Below are 13,467 nucleotides of genomic sequence, written 5' to 3'. Positions count from 1 at the left end.
TAAATAGTTTCAATGCAGAAACGTACATACGCATAGGCCTACTACACACGCATACCCACATACCTCTCCACATCGCATTTGTTACATCAAGACTGGATTACTGCAATGGATTACTGTTTGGCTCTCCGAAAACTGCAAAGAATACAAAATTGTGCAGCAAGAATCATCACTAAAAAAAGGCATGAACATGATCACACCTGTCCTTAGTAACTTAGTAACAAATTGTTTTTGATATACTTTTATTGATAATTAAGACCAGACTTCATAATACACGGCAGTATTTAATGAATCTGGAACAGCCATACCACCCAAAACGCTCTAAGGTCTGCATCGAAGACCCTCTTTGTAGTACAGACGTTTAGCACACCGGCATATGGCAGCTGTTCTTTTCAGTTGCCTCCTTACAATTATGGAGCAATTACGTCACAAAACCAAAACACATACAAACACTCTCTCATTATGAGGCTAGGGAGTGGAGTGAATTTGGTCATGAGAAACATCCTGTTACCGCGACGTTCAAAAATTGAACCACGACTCTGGGATTGGAAAGTAAGCGTCTTAGCCACCGAGCTATTCAACTCTACTCCAAATATAAGTTCACCAAAGGCAGATCGTTGAGGAAAGTCTGGGTATCGGTTATGCGAAGTTCAACGCACCAAGCGGGAGTGGTGGTAGTTGGGTGATGTTTTCCAGATATTTTGCCTATAAATGCTTGACTATGACGAATGTACATAGAATTTAAATCGAAAATTAGGTGGTTTGGAGAACGTAATCCCCTCTTTCCCCTTTATTCTTCTTTTTTTTTTTTTTAACTTCTTTTTATTTTTTCCTTTTCATTTTGCATACTATTTGGGAAAGCCCTAGCCCTCATGCGCCTCTAGATCCGCCCCTATTTACTCTCCCTGGCCATAATGGACGTAGTTTTGTTTTTGTTTTTCTGGGGTTTTTTTTTCCCTTTCATTATCAGCTTGAAGTTTAATTACAGGTTTTGGTTCGTACGGCAATTTCTGGATTTTGCAGAGTACATTTGAAAAGCATTTTTTCTAAGAAAAAATTTTAAGCAGTTTACAAAGATAGAATCCCAACGTAGTCGGTCAGGCCTTCTATTTCTATCTCTTTCTTTTCAACTGACGGCATATCTATTTCCTTATAGTGGAGCATATGATGTCAATGATATTGAGAAGCTTGGATCGGATCCTAAAAGTGTTGAACTATTCAAGATCAAAAAGGACGAAGTTCTTTTTGATGATGACAGCGACATTTTCATTACTTCAGTAAGATATATACTTTTAATAATATACTTATAAATACAGGTAATACTGTTTTTAACGCTAATGATCCAAACTGTTTTAAAATTAAAAATTTGAGGGCCGGGCCGGTAAATTTATAACGAGGCCAAAATACCTGTTCGAATTTCGTCAGATACTAAACAATCAAATAGGCAGCCATTGCCCAGAGCTAACCTCAATAACCTAGTGGTTATAGTATCTGTCTGTTAGCAAGATTATGCAAAAACTAATGAATCGATCATCTTAAAATTTAGTGGAATGGTACATAGTAATCGAAGAAAGACACCATTCATTTTGAAAGGAAAGGTCAACAGACACAGTTAAAGTCACGAAAACTCGATTTTTAATTAACCCTCAAGCATAAAAGAAAAGAATGGAATCGCCTCTCGTATTTAGGTAGCATGTGCCTGAATGCGACGGGCGGTTCCATTATTTTTTTAGGGTATGCTACAGCACTCAATAAAAAACAATGTGCCTGAATACAACTGGCGATTCAATTATTTTCTTGTCGATATGCTGCAGTTTCGCCCATAATATACGGCCTGCGTATCATTAGTATTAGGCGCAGGGCGGATTTATGCACTCTATGGAGTGACTGCTCAAGTTTCTAATAGTGTCCATATTTAGCACGCAGATGTATATGAATTAAATACGCTGAAGTCTATCCACACTAATAAACTTCATCTGACAAATACCTGTAATTTGCATATAGTTTGGTATGACATCATCGTGTCCATATATGGATGTGAAATGACATCATCATTGCCACATATTGATGTGGTATGCTATCACCAAGTCCATATATGGGCAATTCACGCACATTTTTCACATAAAATTTTGATAGAGTGGATCCTGATATCATTTCTTTAGGGATCTACTGGTAAGCCAAAGTACGTGGTTCACACACATTTCAGTGTGATTAATGGAGTAAAGGGTATGTTGTACTACCTTGAAGGAATGCCAAATAAAGAGGTAAGTGAGAAAACTGGGGGATCACTAACTTGTCTGTAGATTGAGTATATTAAATCATTGAAGCTCTGTCCAGAGAGGGTCCAGATTATCAAATTTTCTTTGACAGAAAACTGTTGCATGCCCATAATCAATAGGGAGCTTTCAATTTGTGCGACGACGCGACACTTGAACGGATTAACTCATGCGTGACCGTCCTAACTGGCGTCCTATACGTTCTCTACATACGTATATTTGTCCTAATCGCGTTCCAAAATTTACAAGACGAGGTGACCTTAACGTTCTCGCATGCGCAGATGACTTTTAGTGACGTCATTACGTTCTAAAATTGGTGACACGTGAAATTAAATGTTTTACAACAATTTCTAATGTTTTTAACCTTTTTCTGAATGTCTGTGCAGTATGTGTATTGTTAATTAACAATTAATCATTTGATATTGTTATATTACTGTTGTGTACATTGTATCATTTAATACAATCTTCGACTGCGATTTTGATATCGAATAGAATGAAATGAAATGAAATTGCAATGGTGGGTTCATGAATTTTAAATATAGGGGCCAGGGAGAGACTTCCACAGATGGAGGGTGTAAACCACCTCAACCACACCATGGTTGGGGCTAAGGGAAGAACATTTATGGTAATGGCATATACGTACTCTAACCTAAAGAAGGAAACATAATGTTAAGGTGCCACACATATCTGAATGACTAAGAGAATTACAGGTTAGGTTTAAAGACGCAATAAACCAATTCGTGGTTTAAACTGCGCATGTGCGTATCCCGTTGTATCCAAGGTCGATCGACATAACCCTATGTTCTGTGTAATGTTTGTTTATGTCGATTGACTTTGACAAGAGGGAAAGGATCGAATGAATGACAGAAGGACATATTTATTGTATGTGTTCATACCTTTTTCTGTACTAGTAAGGCCTAAAAGTTTTGGAAATGCTTTCTGTCAGAATCGAAGAATTCTTGGGCTTAATACACTAGCTCATGTTAGTGGAGAAGGAAGTGGGGTGATGCCCCCATTGGTGGCTTCTATGACGTCAGTGTTTGCGCCATCTGTGTACAACATAAAACAGATTGTGCAGACAATTCAAAATGAAAGGTACTGGTATCCATTAGTTAATTAATTAAATAAGCAAATAATTATATTCCGATGGTGTTTTAGTTAAGAGATTATAGGAATAGTGTTTTGCCCTGCTCGACGTGCTAACTTAGATCTACTAAATGCTCAGTACGTTCCCAAATACTGAGGAAAACATCGGAAGTGATTCGGCTTGGAATCGAACCCACGACTTCCAGATAACTAACCCATGGTGTCTTAACCACTAAATCACCGAACTTGTGCTTCGTGGCTAGTGTTGAATCTGATCCCCAAGCAGCAGTTGGTAGTGTAATGTTATTTCGATGGTGTTTTCGTCAGGAGATTTAATAGGGAAGGTTTTCGCCCTTACGTGACGTGTTATCTTACGGAATGTTCAGTAAGTTCCCAAACACATGCGAAAAAATTTCACAAGTGGGAATAGGAAAATAAGATTTTGCCATACATGACGTGTTATCGTACGAAATTCTCAGTACGTTTCCAAATACTTGCAAAAAAAATTCACAATTAATTCGGGTGGGAATTGAACCCACAACCTTCAAATAACTAGCCTGGTATCTTAACCACTAGCTAGACCATGCATTCCTATTACATTTCCTGGCAGAAACACCAACAGAAACACCAAAAGCATCCTACAAATAATTATGCATTCGGATATCCGTTATGATCCTTTTCAATCAAACATATCTTAATACAGTATTTTTTGTTTTTAAAGTTCGATTCTTTAATTCCGAAGGTGTACTGATGTGCTCTTCTTAATTACTTATCTATACGACATGTTGAACTTCAAGGACATCGGAGAATATGATGTAACCTCTCTCGATATTTGTACGTAACTATTAACTTAATTGGCACCTATTTCCAATAAAAAGGAGATGATATTAATAAATAATAGTTATTTCATCGCAGCAATGTTCTTCTTCAAATAATTAGGTTTAACCGGAGGATCAAACATCCCTCCAAAAATGGCGAAGGACTTTGAAATTAAAACACTAGTCCGTGAATTTGTCAACAAGATCGGAGATCTAAAGATGCAATCTCTACCGTGCATCAATGGCGGCCCGCTGGATCTCTCCCTACCTAAGGGTCTGTGATTATATAAATAAATAATAGTTCTTTCATCGCAGCAATGTTCTTCTTCAAATTATTAGGTTTAACTGGAGGATCAAACATCCCTCCAAAAATGGCGAATGACTTTGAAGAAAAATGTGCTTGCAAAATTCTGGTAAGTAGAGTTTTGTTTGTGTATAGATATCTTCAAATGTACGAGTATGTGACTGTAAAATATTACCATAGTATAAATCTTAAATTCTGACAGCACAATTTTTAACTAGGCCTAAATCACATTCAATAAATTCCAGATAGCGTATGGTTCAACTGAAATGATGGTACCTATTATAAGCTCTCCGTTGGACCCATTCGCTACGCGGAGTACTGGAGTTCGAATATGGCCAAATGCAGAGGTAAATGGGTACAGTGCCTCCACGCAGTTTTCAACACTTAAACATTTCCCAAACATAACTTCTCACATGATACTGATTATGTTTGTTAATTCAACTTCTAGATACAATTGGTTGATGATGACGGAAAGTGTGTACCTGTTGGCAGTAATGGTGAAATTTGGTGCCGCTGTTGTAGTAACTTTCAGAGATACATGGGGAATGATGAACAGACGAAAGCAGCTAAATCGCCCCACGGGTGGTTTAAAACTGGGTAATTAGCTCTGGGCCCGATATATAGACGGCCGTCGGCTGACGCTGTTCCCATAAAATGAACGCAATCCTACTGGCGCGTGCAACGGCGTCGATCACTTTGATAACGATTCGCTGTGATTGTCGCCAGTGAGAATCCATTCTATAGCGGGGCTGGTTGCATCATTTTTTATACTTTTGTTAATATTTTTTGAAAAGTAGATGCAATGGCAAATAAACTAACTGAGGGATAACATCAGATTGACATGACATACTACTAAAAGTAAAATCATAACAGATAAGTTAATTTTTATAGAAATATTGAGGGTTGAATACTATTTTTAGCTCTGACGAGGAGCTCTATGAATACCCGGCTGATTTTATTAATAGATCTTTCCTTAATAGATCTTTCTGTATGGGCGGCCGTTAGGGCCAGTCTCTAATGCATCTATTATACTGCCCTCATCGAAGCTTTCGAAATTACGAAACTTTTTTTTAAAAGATGTATTGTCCTTTACTAATGTCAAAAAATCATTAAAAAATAATTTTAAAATAAACTTGCTCATATTGCAATAGCATACAAATTATTAAGTTATGCATAAAAAATATGAATTTAAAAAATGTGTACCCTGATTTTTAAACCAAAAAAATAAAATAAAAATAATAAAATACTTCCAGTAACTTGAATTGTTTCTATCATTTTCCCCGTAAACTGATGAATAGACATTGTTTAAATACATTATGTAACTTTTATGTTACTTCAAAATGGGCAAGTTAATTTCAAAAAATATTTTTATGATTTTTTCTGGTATTAGCAAAGGACAATACATCTTTAATGATGGAAATTGCCCCGTTCGAGGGACAAGTTGCACCATTAAAAAATCAACATATCTTTTTTTAATATCAACTGAACCTCTAGCAGAATTATATAAACAACACAATATATTTTGACGGCCAACTTTCAATACTATAACTTTGATAATTACCCAAAAAAGAATAACATTATGGTGTGTGTTCTAAAGCATGGATTTCAATTTTCTTGACAAAAATGGTATACCCTACATAATCATCGCCCCCATACCCTTATTTAACCTGTTCACTAATCTGTTGAGTGTGCTACACTGCTATATAATGCACATTGTTGGCCTTTGCGACACTTGGCACAGGCAGTCTCTCGGTATTAAAATTTTGCTTGCCTCTGGCTTGTTCTGGGTCCTTTAATTTTTCTTTGGAAAGTATCGCCTCACCATTGTTCAAGTATTGTATCTGTTAAAATATTTTTTTTTTTAAAGATAGTACAGTAATTAATCAACATTATCCTAGTGCATTTATATAGGCTATACCAAACCAATGCATCAGGATTTTATTTACATGGATAAAAATAACGATTTCTTTGTTAAAATATTCAAGCTTTACTGGATCACGTCAAACTTTTGTGAGCTATTAGGCGATGGGTGTGGTTGCCAGAGCCCAACATGTTCATATTTAAAGAAAACACCTGTGATGCAACTTTCCCCCGATACAACTAGCCCCGCTCTCCCCACTCTTTGCTGTCACAGACAGTCAGATTTCGTCGTGTAGTTATGCACTCAAACAAAACGGATATGATTTCATCTGCCGATAGTCGTTGTCGTACTATAGTCGTACATCGCAGTGTGTCCGGTTTCAATTTTTTCCTAATCGAAATGTACGTGAAAAATAACTAGCAATCAACATCGTCATCGTCATCATCATCATCATCTTCAATCTTCATCATCATCATTATTTACAATAGTTAAATCATGAATATGTAAATAAATTTCTATTATGTAATATTTATAATAATCTTGATATTTACTTTAGTGACATTGGTGTTTTTAACGCTGCTGGTGTCCTGTCAGTAGTCGGGAGAAAAAAGGTAATACTGTATATTTAAAATAGCCACATTGACAATGTCATTGTCAATGAAGAAGTATCCCCAAACAAAATGGACCTTTCTGCAAGCCCCGCCCTTGGATGCTAGGGAGCTTTCGATTTGTGCGACAATGCGACGCTAGAACGGAATCACTCATGCTTCGGCGTCCTACGTTCTTGCATACGTAGATTTGGCCAAATTGCGTTCCAGAATCTACTCGACGAGGTGATCACCTTAACGTTCTCGCATGACTTTTAGTGACGTCATTACGTTTTGGTCCTATCGTCGTCGTGCAATCGAAAGCTCCCTATTGTTGGTAAGTGCCACAAAACGAGCGCGTAAACATACGTAAACAAGTGCTTATGTGGGCACGTGACGTGTGGGTTTGGGACCAGCGTGTGTTGCTGGCGCTCTTCTGATTGATCGATAGCTACGTTTGGTCGACACTCCAGAAATGTCTATTATTTATGTCTAACCCCTCACACTTCAAGTAATCCGGAACCCTGCACAGATCCAAATAAGTGGCGTCGGAGCTTGCACGACGGGGTCCGAAGATGTCGCCGATGGGTGGAGGCTGGTATATGCGACTGCTGAAGGCAGATTTTCCCGGGAGCATACATGGGCGGAGTCAGGGGCAGCTGCCAGAACCTCTCATCTCAGAGGGGGCCCAGGGGGAAAAGTCCAAGAAATTTATGGATGATTTGAAAGGCTTGTTTAATCAATTTTAGAGTCCCACATTCTGTATATTATTTTACACCGACAAATTGTTTTTTTTTTCCTGGCGGGAGTGGTGGGGGTGACAGCTCTTCTCGATGGCGCTACAACCCCGAGTACACATACATGTAGTGTATCGGTATATACAAAATAAACATTTACTTTGCATTAGACTATCGTTCAATAGAATTTTATTTTTGTTTACACAGGATATCATATCCAAGGGTGCTATAAAGATTTTTCCCGCCGACATCGAGAACGTTCTCTCACGTCATCCATCTATTGACCAGGTTCAGGTTGGTAATATTATCCCAATGAATTTTCTTTATCTTGTTTGCTCCTTATAATCTGTTGTGGGCGTGTCTACATCTACAAATTGACATGAAATAGTTTGGTGTACCTAGATGTAACAGCATTTTGTAAATCTATAGCATTTCAAGGACGAAATATACGGCGCATTTGCCTCTTTTTTTACCCAACAAGCACTTATTAAGATTGTCCATGCATTCATCACTTGTAGGTTAGACTATTGCAACAGCGTTCTATATGGCCTTCCTGATAAATTAATCTCAAAATTGCAGCGTGCTCAAATATGTCTGCTAGACTTATTTCAGGAACTCCACGTTTTCATCATATCATTCCCATTGTGAACCGACTTCAATGGCTTCCTATCAAACAAATGATAGTTTTTAAGATAAATCTCATTATACAAAGCTCTTCATGGTCTTTCACCTGTGGGCATATAAACGTTGCGACATGCTAAATCTTCGCTCGATGTCATGTATACGGTCATTGCGATAGTTCAACTAGCAGTTATGTACTTACCAGACGATTTTCTATGCTGAAATCCTATAGTGATAGAGCCTTTAGTGTTGCTGCACCTATCCTTTGGAACCATTTACCAACTGATATAAGGGAAGCTACAAGTATATATTCAAAAGCTCAAGAAATTACTGTTTCTTGATTTGCTGACCTCTGACCCGAAACCTTCATTTATAAATTATGAGAATAGTTTAACCAATTATTTAAGTTAGTTTATTTTATTGACAAAAAGGATCGACGTTTCGTGTCCATCATGGACGCATTCTCAAGATCAAGTGAACAAAAATAAATATAAGATAGTAAACCAAGTGTAGGTGACATGACTACAATCCTGTGACTGTTAATCCCTTTCATGTCACCTACACTTGGTTTACTATCTTATATTTATTTTTGTTCACTTGATCTTGAGAATGCGTCCATGATGGACACGAAACGTCGATCCTTTTTGTCAATAAATTTTGTGTTATAGTTTATTTTAGCGTATGTAAGTGTAGATAAGATTATAGTGTCCAAGGGTGACGTTATAAACTGCATCCGTTCGAGTCGTCGGCGAGTATTATCCCATTATTATTCCTTTTGATAATACAATTTCATGTGTATGTGTGTGTATATATGTATGTATACATATATACATATGTGTGTTTATGTATATGTATGTATACATGTGCTGCGCACATACATGGATACGCATGTATCTATTTTTAATGCAATGTAAATCTTAATGTAACTTAATGTAACTTATTGTGAATTGAGTAGTGCTTTTTACGCCAAATGGAACTTGAATTTCCATTTTTATTTGGACAATAAAGTTTATCTTATCTTATCTTATCTTATCTTATCTTATTCCGGCAAGCCCATCTGGTGGCCTTTAGCGGCCGCCGGTGGCAGAGTGGATGGACACCCAGCAGCATGAAAAGAAACAGCTGAACAAAGGGCGGATGAACTCCTCGGAGCCAACGGCCCACCATGCCTTAGTTTAAGGAGTAGGTTTTTTAGTTCATAAAACTTTTTTCAAAAATGTCAAACTCAAAGAGCTCAATCACCAAGTGCATAGAGGCTTATTATTATTATTATTATTATTATTATTATTATTATTATTATTATTATTATTATTATTATTATTATTATTATTATTATTATTATTATTATTTATTATTATTATTATTATTATTATTATTATTCTTATTATTATTATTATTATTATTATTACTTGGGTACGCTGTGTAGCGCATTCCCTTCCACTTCACCTTCGGACCGCCCTCTCCACCTCATCCCCCATACTTCACCTTCGCGCCTTCCCCTACCCCATCCGGCTCCCATTCCAATAGTGACATAAATGGATCCAGAAATAGGTCCAGTAGTACCTGTTTCGCCCTGCCCCGAGTATAGTAGTAACACACGTGTCTGCGCTGTCGTAGGACCGTAGCAACAATATCTAAGGGGCGGAGCTTAGCGGAACGCTGAATTGTGTCATTTTTGTTTTCGTTGATTCCTATGGTGAGTGATTTAATGTTTGCTATTTATTGCTTAATATTTGATAGGTAATTGGGGTACCGGATGATCGCCTATCTGAAGAAATCTGTGTTTGCTTAAGGTATGGAAGACTATTATAATCATTATGTAATTTTAATACAGTGGAATCACTGCGCATTAGATACTACATTATGTCATTATTATAACTATATAAAAGTTGTTTGTATTATAGTTACAAGTATTTATTTTATTTATAAAAATAGGACAAAGAAGAACGCCATCGTTGACAAAGACCAGATTGTCTCTTTCCTAACTGGAAAGGTGCGTAAACTCAATAACGACGTTATCTTGTGTGACCTTAATCATAATTGTCTTATGTTAGATCGTACAAATAAATTTAAACGTTTATTTCAAAACGTCATTAAGAGCAAAAATGCCCGCATGTTATATTCTGTCTCTTATACACATCTAGATGTGAGTTTATTTATTTACTTATTTTTGCTTATGGAAAATTAATTTCTTTTATTAGGTGAGACTCGAAGAAAGTGTTCCTGGCTATGTGTTGATTTTTGACAGTTTTCCAAAAACGATTACTGGAAAGGTAAGATTTCTCAAAATTTTATGATTACTTTTTATTTATATTACTTTATTTTCAATCCGCCGACAAAGAAACAGCAAAATGAGTTTAACGGGGTTGGAGAAAAAGCAAATTAAACAAAAGTCTCTCATCAAGTGTGCTTACCTAAGCCACTACCTACAAATACAAATGGAATAAGCATGCTAATTATATTGATTTTTCAGATTGACCGTATGGTTCTCACAAAACAGGCCATAGACCGAATTCAGAGTAAGGTACAATTAACGGAGTAACAGGGAGCTGCGGTCTATGGAGTTATAATAACATTCATGTCAATTAATTAACATTCATGATGTCAACACAACGTTGGAAAAACCATTGCAACGTTATTTCTAAGATATAAAAATTATAAAATTACATGTATAAATCTTAGATATTATATTATAAATACTTAACGAAATTTGGGATTTTCCTTCGGGCCACCAAGGTAATTGCAAATGTACAAACTCACAGAGGAAGTGGATCAGTCAATTAGATTGACCCTCCAATGTTTGTTTTGGGCAAGAAGTGCAAATTAACTACATAAGTTGAGTACAGTTTCGGTTCAAGTAGACTTCCCACAAGTCCCTTATGTTTTTTTCTCATTCTGGACAGCACGCCACCAACGTAAAAGTTAATTTAGAGACAAAGACAGGAATTGTAAAACACTGAATGCAAGTACCAGGATGTCAAAAGAATGTGATAACCTTATATTCCATATTTGGATAAATGACTATTTTGACCAATCACAATGTTCATATTTTGGCGGAACCACCAAACTGAGTCACTCGCGGCGACTAGTTAGGCAATACTAAAAAATAGTCTTTCCTAATAAAACAGGCCTAAAATATTTAGCATAGGCCCTAGTAAAACTAGTGGGAAATTGCAAAAAAATTTAAGTTTACCTAGAATCTTCATTTGTACCAAAAAATGTCTTAAAATTGAGAAAATAAAATTGTCCTAAATTTGAAGAGAAAATGATAATTGAATACCAATACATTATAAAATCCATATTACAATAATGGTGCATGATTCCTGATGATGACATAATTAATGTTGAAATATTGAATCCCGACACGATGGCGTATCTTTAGATACTTGGAGTATGTAATATACTGTACGATCCGATTATTATACTGTACAATTCTAACTCACGACATCTAGGACAGTGTCAAGTCATTAGTAATCTACAGTTCTTGCTGAAATCCCTGTTTTGTTTTGTGGGGAACTCTGGGTTCAACTTAAAAGAAGGCCATAAACGTTTGTTGGGAATCACCTCTAGTTTACGTGTACAAAACTTCAAGCATGTCCGTTCAAAACTGGTGGCGCTTTTAAAAACAAGCGAGGTTCTAGGGTCCGCTTTGCGCGGACCCCTCAATAAAGGAGTCGAGTATTAGATGCCAATTAAATTAGGTATGGCGCGCACTAAGCACAGTAAAAGTTTGAGTAACCCAAAATTAGCACCAGCAACCCAGACTAGGATTTTAAGAGGGGGAAAGAATGATGCTTGAGAATTCGTCAGGAGAAAAACGGGGTGATCCATAAAATAAGAGTACCTAGTTAGTTAGTTGATTGGGATTCTATGTGTCTGCCTGTCTTATTTGGGGTTTCAGTGTCGTAGTAATAATAAAGTGTGAATGATCACTGTTGAAATTTATTTAATTATTCGAGGATACATACTGAATAGAGTTTGACGCGCTTAGAGTGAGAATCTTGAGTTCTTTTGTTTTTCAAAAGTCCAAGGCCCAGAGCTCTGGCTGAACCAGTCATCCTGACAAAGGACCCGTTCCGTTACAATACGTTATACAACCCATATTACAATAATGGTACATGATTCCTGATGATGACATAATTAATGTCGAAATATTGAATCCCGACAAGACGGCGTATATTTTGATACTTGGAGTATGTATTATACTGAGTACTATCTGGAGCATGATGTTCATGTATAGAACTTTAAATAGATTTTTTTTAAGTTAGATTATGGAGTGTTTTTCTAGCGTAAATTTGTATACATTTTCAATAATTTTAATGATTATTTTCGTTAATAATAAATAATATAATTTTCCAATTCTGGTCCCACTAATTTAACAAGACCAATTTGGTGTCCTGTGGGTTTATTATGGTTATTTTATGCATTTTATTGGGTTTTTTTTGTATAAAAAAACAAAATTTTCATTGTATTTTCATTAGAATTAAGTTGGTTCTAAGTGTGTGTTTGACGATTTTAAATTATAACAATTGGTGTTAATGGGAATTCTATCTTTTTATTAATATTTGAGAAAGTCTGTGGCTTTACGGAACGCATATTGACTGATACAAACTCGTTAGTTCAAATGTGAGAGTTTTTGCTGTATTTTGTGTTTTTCTGGGATGATATAAGACAAATTCTCCTTGCATAATTTTCTTTAATCATGGCATTTTTTTCTTTCTTTTTTTTGTTATTCCATTGCTTTTACTCCTTTATTCTATTTTTTGTTGTATGTTTAACATGGACTTTTGTCAATTTGTCTGAAATAAAAGATTGAATTGAATAAGTTATACGTCTCATTATACGTGCTTCACTCATGCCTCGTTAAAGTTACGACCTACAGATCTTTCCGCAAACGTTTAATTCATGTGCTATAGGCGTAACCATGATGCGTATTGCTATGACCTTGGCTGTGGTCATTGCATTGGCATCAGGATCAAGAGGAACTGAAGCTGCCCACTATAAGCTATCGTTAATTTCTAAGCTACCTTAAAGTCTGGCTAAGTTGTAACCTGATTTTGTAAGACACTGAATCCGAAGACTTTTCATCATGAAACATCCCTTCAGTGTCTTAACTATCACACTTTATGTGACAAATAATTAATAACACACCCATATTCAGGTGCAATAAAGCATCGCCA

The 13,467-nt window shown here is 36.3% G+C and overlaps 1 protein-coding gene across 3 annotated transcripts; it reads left to right on the top strand.

Moving 5' to 3' along the window:
• The first annotated feature begins 599 nt into the window (after positions 1-599).
• Positions 600-13,207, top strand: LOC117109644 (medium-chain acyl-CoA ligase ACSF2, mitochondrial-like). Of its 3 annotated transcripts, XM_033252028.1 has the most exons (13): positions 600-1,274; positions 2,160-2,261; positions 3,220-3,368; positions 4,102-4,193; positions 4,517-4,590; positions 4,727-4,828; positions 4,930-5,078; positions 6,899-6,953; positions 7,874-7,960; positions 10,028-10,080; positions 10,223-10,280; positions 10,489-10,560; positions 10,761-13,207. In XM_033252028.1, exons 2-13 carry the CDS (start codon positions 2,226-2,228, stop codon positions 10,827-10,829), a joined length of 996 nt encoding a protein of 331 aa, XP_033107919.1. In that variant the 5' UTR covers positions 600-1,274; positions 2,160-2,225; the 3' UTR covers positions 10,830-13,207. The 3 variants fall into 3 exon arrangements, 2 of the variants coding, with proteins under 2 accessions (XP_033107919.1, XP_033107920.1); XR_004445567.1 differs by lacking the exon at positions 10,223-10,280 and having other exon boundaries at positions 10,761-10,826; XM_033252029.1 differs by lacking the exon at positions 600-1,274 and having other exon boundaries at positions 2,163-2,261; positions 3,185-3,368.
• The last annotated feature ends 260 nt before the right edge of the window (positions 13,208-13,467 follow it).

The sequence above is a fragment of the Anneissia japonica genome, unplaced genomic scaffold, assembly GCF_011630105.1.
Source record: "Anneissia japonica isolate Jap-2015-1 unplaced genomic scaffold, ASM1163010v1 scaffold287906_len32510_cov100, whole genome shotgun sequence".
NCBI lineage: Eukaryota > Metazoa > Echinodermata > Crinoidea > Comatulida > Comatulidae > Anneissia > Anneissia japonica.
The sequence above is the reverse complement of the archived record's forward strand: the minus strand, read 5'-3'. Positions and strand labels throughout refer to the sequence as shown.

Bases quoted from the DNA above. Each gene is read 5' to 3' on its own strand.
- LOC117109644 (XM_033252028.1), top strand. From the start codon at position 2,226: ATGTTGTACTACCTTGAAGGAATGCCAAATAAAGAG. The intron at 4,194-4,516 runs GTACGTAACTAT...TCAAATTATTAG, and splicing joins TGTAACCTCTCTCGATATTT to GTTTAACTGGAGGATCAAAC. The intron at 10,561-10,760 runs GTAAGATTTCTC...TTGATTTTTCAG, and splicing joins CAAAAACGATTACTGGAAAG to ATTGACCGTATGGTTCTCAC.